Here is a 6284-nt window from a genome sequence, read left to right as displayed (position 1 = left end):
CTTAGAAATGGCTCCGTTAGGAGGGTTCTGCTGTTACCTTCTTTGATGCCCAACTCCTCTGTGTCTCCAAAGAAGGAAAACTTGAAAGCACTCGACTCCTGAGTTCTGTCGGTTTCAGGCAAAGGTCCTGGACGTTCGTCTGGGCAGAGTCCTGCGCATCCTCTTTGTCCCAGGCTATTTCCACTGTCTTTTCTGGTTTGATCTTTGAAGGTCCAAGCAAGTCTTTAAAATCAGCAGCAGTGTCGCAATCGATTTCTCCAGACACTTGAGGCAGTGTCTCACTCTCTTCTTTCTTCTTCCGCTTTACTGAAGGAAGGCTTTACTGAAATGAGATTGTTTAAGGATAGCAACTCAGCACACGGCCTTTTCAAAGACAGCTTCCCTAAGAGCCACCTTGCTCTTCATGTCTCCCTAAACGTATCCAAGCCATTAAGGACTGGTTCACGTTCAAGGGTAAGCGGTGGGGAAATATCTGTCTAAAGGCAGCAATGAGTGTCCTTCTTAATTAGCTATGTCCTTAAGTGGCTTTTCCCTTAACAGTACAGGATAACAGAAATCAAGAATCATAGAAATGCCAAGAGCTAATTCGGGTTTTCCCACAGACCTGCAAATCTCGAGGTCCCTGTATTGACCCTTCTCACCTTCATTTACGGCAGCAAACAGAGGGACTAAAAAGAAAAGATGACACTACGTGCTGCTGTTAGAGGTCCGAGTTGAGGCCCGACGTGGCTGGCGGGAGCGGTTGCTCCTGCGCGAGGTCCCCGACGGTGTCCCCCTGCACCTGGGCGTCTCAGCACTTGCTGCTGTCCTCCTGCTCCTGTCCTGGTGACTCCTGGATTGGACAGGTTGATTTGAGGCCCGACGTTGCGGGCAGGAGCGGCTGCGTCTGGGGGACGTCCCTGAGGATGTCTCCCTTTGCCTGGGCCTCTCTGCCCTCGATGTTCTCCTGCTGCTCCTGTCTCGGCAACTCCTCGACCGGGCAGGTGGACTCTGGGCATGAGCTTGCTGCCGGGAGCGGCTGTGTCTGCGGGAAGCCCGCGACGGTGTCTCCCTTTGCCTGGGCCTCTCTGCACTTGATGTTCTCCTGCTGCTCCTGTCATGGCGACTCCGTGACCGGACGGCTCCATCTGAGGCCCGCCTTTGCTGGTGAGAGCGGCTTCGCCTGCGGTCAGGCCCAGCACGTCTGGAACGGACCCTGTCCTCAGGGCCCGTCCAGCTGCTGGATCTTGCCCTTGGTGTGCGTGGGCTGCCGGTGTCTGCCAAGGAAGAAGCTGGATGCCGGAGGCTTCTGTGGCTGCTGGTCCCTGGAGTTGGAGACTGGGGAGCCAGACGAGATGGCACTGCGCTGCTGGAGCTTGGCCTGATGGCCTCAGATTCTGAAAGGCCATGAGCAGGCTCCGGTCCTGACTGTCTGATCAGGCTGGGGCCATTGAGCTCCCGCTCATCCCTGGGGGCTGTAAGGCCAAACAGGAATGTCAGAGGCCTGCCAGGCCTGGACCAGGCCATGCCCGACCAGAGCACTGCCCCCAGCCCTCCAGGAGCCCATGGGCTTTGCCGTGCCCAGCCTGGGCACTGGCCCCAGCCCAGGGATACCCGCCTGCTTTGCCTCATACCCGTGCCGAGACCAGCACAGATGTCACACTCCCAGTGGGTTGTCCTCGCTCTCAGGCCAGAGCAGCGCCTGTGGGTGCCCTCAGCAGCACAGGAGGAGCACAGGAGCAGCTTCCAGGGCCTGGGGAAGCAAACGGGTTGATGGCTCTGAAGACAAAGTGTCCCAGCACGGGATTGTGCAGCCGAGCTCCTCTGGCTCCTTCTGCTTTGATGCCTTCCCGATACACAGGTTCCCTGCAGAGCCCCGGGTGCAGCTTCCCAACTCACCCCTCTTCCTCTGCCTCCTCCCTGCCTCCTGGGTAAAGGCATTCCCTGGCATTGCACCTGTTGTGCCTCTCTCCTAGATCTGCAAAGGCATTGTTGTCCTCCCATGTTGGCTCTCTGATGGAGAAAGGAAAAGCTGATGTGTTTCTGCTGCCCTGACCCCAGGGAGGTAACAGGGCATCCCTGCCCTTCCTCCAATGCTTTTCCAAGTCCCCTGAGAGGCGGAAATCCCGACTCCCTGTGTAATAAATAGAGACCCTTTTGTTCGCCTAAACATGTAAGATATGATGCTTTGCAAAACTATGCTTTGTGTAATAGGGATGAGGTTGAAGGCTGCTGCTGACGTCTGTATAATTATGAGAACAGCCTTGCAAGCTCTCTTGAATTCCAGAAAGTTAAGCCACTCAGATAAGCCTTAAAAGGAGAACAGTGAGGAAAGGTCAAAAGAGGAAGACTCCTGATCTTCATCCTACGACCACCAGAAGGCAAAAAGCGACCACCAGTGACCGGAGGCACATGCGCAGAGACACCCGAGAAAGGACACGTAACCCAGAAGCCGGACCACTTAAAAGGGAAGACACGGAAATCAGACGTGCGGCAGCCGAAGGAGTAGAGACTCCCCTGCCGCCCAGCGCTGATTTTTTTTTTGCTTATTGCTTGCTTGCTGTAATTAATAAAATTTTTACCATATCACTCTCTTGAGTGCGTTCATAACACCAGGATGGGGCTGGCTTGGACTACTGGGGCAGGGCCTGGCACAGTATGGCACTTACACTCCCTGTCTTGGGAATCACACTGAAGGACACAAACCTGATGGGGGTTCGGATCCCGATAAAGAACACTTCGACAAGAAATGTGTCACGGTCTCTGCAGAGGGGGCAGCAGAAGGACAAAAGACCAGCACACATGGCCTGTCCCTGCAGGGCAAACAGAAGCAGTGTGAGCCAGGCCCTGGTGCTGCTGAACACCTGCTGTGTCCCAGGCCTGAGGGCAGGGCTCCCACCTGGAGGCAGTCCCTGTGGAACCAGGCTCTTTTGCACGCCGGGCACACTATGGTGTTGAAGGTCTTTCTATCCTCCACTGGTTCCATGCAGATGGGGCATTCCGTGCCCGGCTCTGGAGTCACCTGCACGTCCTGCTCTGGACGGTGCTCAGGGCAGTAGGACCTGGGGGTAAAAGGACGGGCATAATGAGAAAGACTTGGTCCTTCCCTGGGGGTGGCCAGAAGGGGAGAGGAGCTACCTGAATGGAATAATGTACTGCGTGACACAGCCGCCCTCCTTGGCACAGGGCAGGTGGAACCATCTGTCGCAGCCTTCCCTGCAGCACATGATGGTGGCCCCGCTCTGGCCACAGACGCAGCAGTGCTGGAATGAGCCAGGCAGCCCCATCAGCGGCAGCCTTGGGACCTCTCCCCAGGCAGCCCCAGGGCCCCGGGCAGGGCTCGAGATGTGGCTGCTGCTGGCTCTCAGCCCACAGAGCCAGCTGGTGAGGGAAGCTCCTGTGCCAGAGGCTCCACGGAGCTGCTGGGAGCCAGGCTTTGTCCCACAGCCGGCTGCATGGCCGGCCTTTCTTGCTGGGGGTCTGGGCTAAGCTCTGGCCAGCCTCTCCTGGCACAAATCTCCCTGCTCTTTTGCCAGGATCTCACCTTCTGTGCCGCCCGCCTGACTGCAAGTTGGATATCTTGAGGCAGAAAACCCAGGAGTCCAAGACGTTTATTTGCTTGCTGGAAAAGCAGTGTGGCAAAATACTGCAGAATTGGAGAAGAGCTGATGAGGACAGGGTGGCAGGGACTGCCCATTGCAATGCTGGAGAGAGTGCCCAGAGACACTCACCAGGCAGAACACATGGGCACAGAGCCCGTATTTCTCATGTTTGTCGCCGCAGGTGTCCGGGTCAGCCTCTGCACGGCGACACAGCAGGCATGCTGCAGGGGACAGAGCCAATGGCAGCGAGCATGAGCAGCTCTGTGGGGCTCTCAGCCCGCAGCATCGGCCCCAAGGGCTGCTCTGTCCCTGCCTGCGTGCCTGGCTGATGGGCAGGGCTGGAGGCCTTGGAGAGCAGCGGCCATTGCGGGCACGGGGCTCCCAACAGCTGCCCCCTGGCCCAGCTGGGCCCCACTTGAGGAGGAAGGAGGCTCCCAGCCGTGGCCTGGCTGAGCAGTTCCTGCCTCCCTTGGCCTCTGCTCTGGGCCCCACGCTGGCCACCCCGACAGCCCCTGGGCCAGGCTGTGGGAGGGCTGCTTTGCCCTCACCTGGCTCCCTGCCATCAGGGCCCTCCTGCTCCCTGTCACACATGGCGGCTGTCAGCGCTGAGTCCCTGTCCAGGAACGCCGCTGTCTCCGCCAGGTGCTGGTTCTCTCTCTCTGTGGGAGAAAGAAGAGTGATGGGAGTTTGCAGAACAGGCCCAGAGCTACGAGGGTGCTACTCCCTGGTCAGCCCTGCGTGAGCCCTGCTCCTGTCCGCCTTCTGCTCCCGTTGTCGCGTTGAGGAACACCGCCGTCTCCTCTGGATATTCCTCCGCTGATTCTGGGAAGGGAGAGGCAGGTGAGCCTGCAGCACAGGCCCAGAGCCCCGAGGTGTGGGGCCCCTCTGGTCCCTGGGCAGCTGCTTCCCTGCCTTACCTTCTCCTCCCGTTGCCAGGTCGCACTGACACACGGCCTGAGCCCAGCCTTCCCTTTTGGGGCTTTGGTCGCACGCGTCACAATGGCCACTCTGACATCAGCGTCTTGCTCCCAAGATTCAGGCAGCCATGGCCTCAGTTGCCCGACAACCACTTGAGGCCACCCCCTTGGGAACCGAGGTTCTGAGATGGTTCCAAGCCTTTGGTCAGCACGGAACCAGGCCAGAGACTCCTGCAGCAAGTGCAGGGTCAAATCCCAGGCTCTAAGGCAGCCATCGAGGGTGGCACTGTAGGCAGAAAGGTGCTGTTCAGGCACGGCCACGCCAGGGCTCCTGTCCCCGGCAGTCGGTTGCCCAGAGAGCTTGTGCAGAGTCTCTTGCACTGCACAGATTCCAAACCTGCTCTTGGTGCACCAACGTTTTCCTCAAGACCTCTCTGCAGTAAACTGAGATGAACCTGATTTCATGCCCGGACTGACCGCTGTTGGGAACAGGAAATGAAGCTGGGGACCACTGCAGCTGCCTCCCAACCTCAATTCTCCTGTCATCTAACCATCTAATGAATTTGACATTTCATATTAAGTGGAAAAATTGGTATTAAGCTCCTGAGAAAGCTCATTCTTTACACTCACTCGATGGACACCCGGGAAATTCAATAAAAGATTACCTTGTATCTGACTGGAGAGCTTGCAACAGTACTCAGCTCAGGAGTCAAATGCTTTTCCCACATTAAAGAACTTTGTCAGCTTGGTCCATGCTTTCCTTCTAGCAAATATTTTGAAAAAAGTCACGACGGGACACACACAAACAGTTCTTGTAGAGTTTTTCGCATTCACGTCTTTGCAAACACGCTCCTGCAAAGTGCAGATCATTGACTGCTAGAACAGTCAGCGGGATCCCAGGGAAACAGGGCAGGGGCTGACAAGCAGAGATACCCTGCACCTGCCTGATGCTGGGGCACCGGGACTTCATCCATGTTCCTGTCTCCAGGGGAGAGCCCCCTTGGGTGGAAAACAATGCCTTCACTGAACTAGGAGGGAGGCACAGCAGGTGCAATGCCAGGGAATGCCTTTACCCAGGAGGCAGGGTGGAGGCAGAAGGAAAGGGGAGAGTTGGGAAGCTGCACCTGGGGCTCAGCAGGGAACCTGTGTCTCGGCAAGGTATTGAAGCAGAAGGAGCCAGAAGAGCTCAGCCATGCAATCCCGAGCTGTGGACACTTTGTCCTCAGCACTAGGAACCCGTTTGCTTCTCCAGGCCCTGCGAACTGCTCCGGTGCCGCTCCCGCAAGTTATGCATCGACACAGAGCCACTGACTCATTCTCAACCCTTTTCAGCACTGGACAGCAGCACACAGTAAAATGTTGTCTCTGCTGCATGATCTAATTACTAAAAGTCTAATTATTCAAAGTCCTGCAAAGAAGCAACTTACATTCAAAGCATACACACCAAAAACCCCAAACCCTGGTACAAATCTTGAATTGACACAAGAAACATGTTCCTATTCAGAAACACAGGCTAACACTTTTGGCCAATATTTTTTCCTAATAGATCTTTGAATGGATTTCAAAAGTAACATTGTTTGGCAAGTTCTTCAAGGAACAAGCAGGAAACACGTGTGAACTCTAAAAGAAGATTTATTGGCTTGCTTTCACATTCCTTTTGGAATCCCTATGCTTCATCCAGCATGCCAGAAAATGGTGAAAATCCAACTTCATATTAGGAGAAGTTTCTGAATTTGCAGTTTGCCTCAAAGACTTTCTTTACACAGTTAAGGAACTGGTTCTGTAA

General features: G+C 55.7%; 1 protein-coding gene across 1 annotated transcript; it reads right to left on the bottom strand.

The window, feature by feature from the left end:
* Window positions 1–687: 687 nt before the first annotated feature.
* LOC148183190 (uncharacterized) lies at window positions 688–5792 on the bottom strand. The gene is made up of 11 exons (XM_088061932.1): window positions 5735–5792; window positions 4320–4403; window positions 4130–4240; window positions 3711–3802; window positions 3524–3625; window positions 3118–3242; window positions 2879–3041; window positions 2682–2792; window positions 1879–1988; window positions 1614–1732; window positions 688–1454 (listed from the first exon to the last, which is right to left on the bottom strand). Exons 1-11 carry the CDS (start codon window positions 5790–5792, stop codon window positions 688–690), a joined length of 1842 nt encoding a protein of 613 aa, XP_087918058.1.
* Window positions 5793–6284: the final 492 nt, after the last annotated feature.

This window comes from Pseudopodoces humilis, chromosome 13, assembly GCF_049639895.1.
Source record: "Pseudopodoces humilis isolate 2021_Gansu_Grassland_sample_001 chromosome 13, ASM4963989v1, whole genome shotgun sequence".
Taxonomy (NCBI): Eukaryota; Metazoa; Chordata; class Aves; order Passeriformes; family Paridae; genus Pseudopodoces; species Pseudopodoces humilis.
The sequence above is the reverse complement of the archived record's forward strand: the minus strand, read 5'-3'. Positions and strand labels throughout refer to the sequence as shown.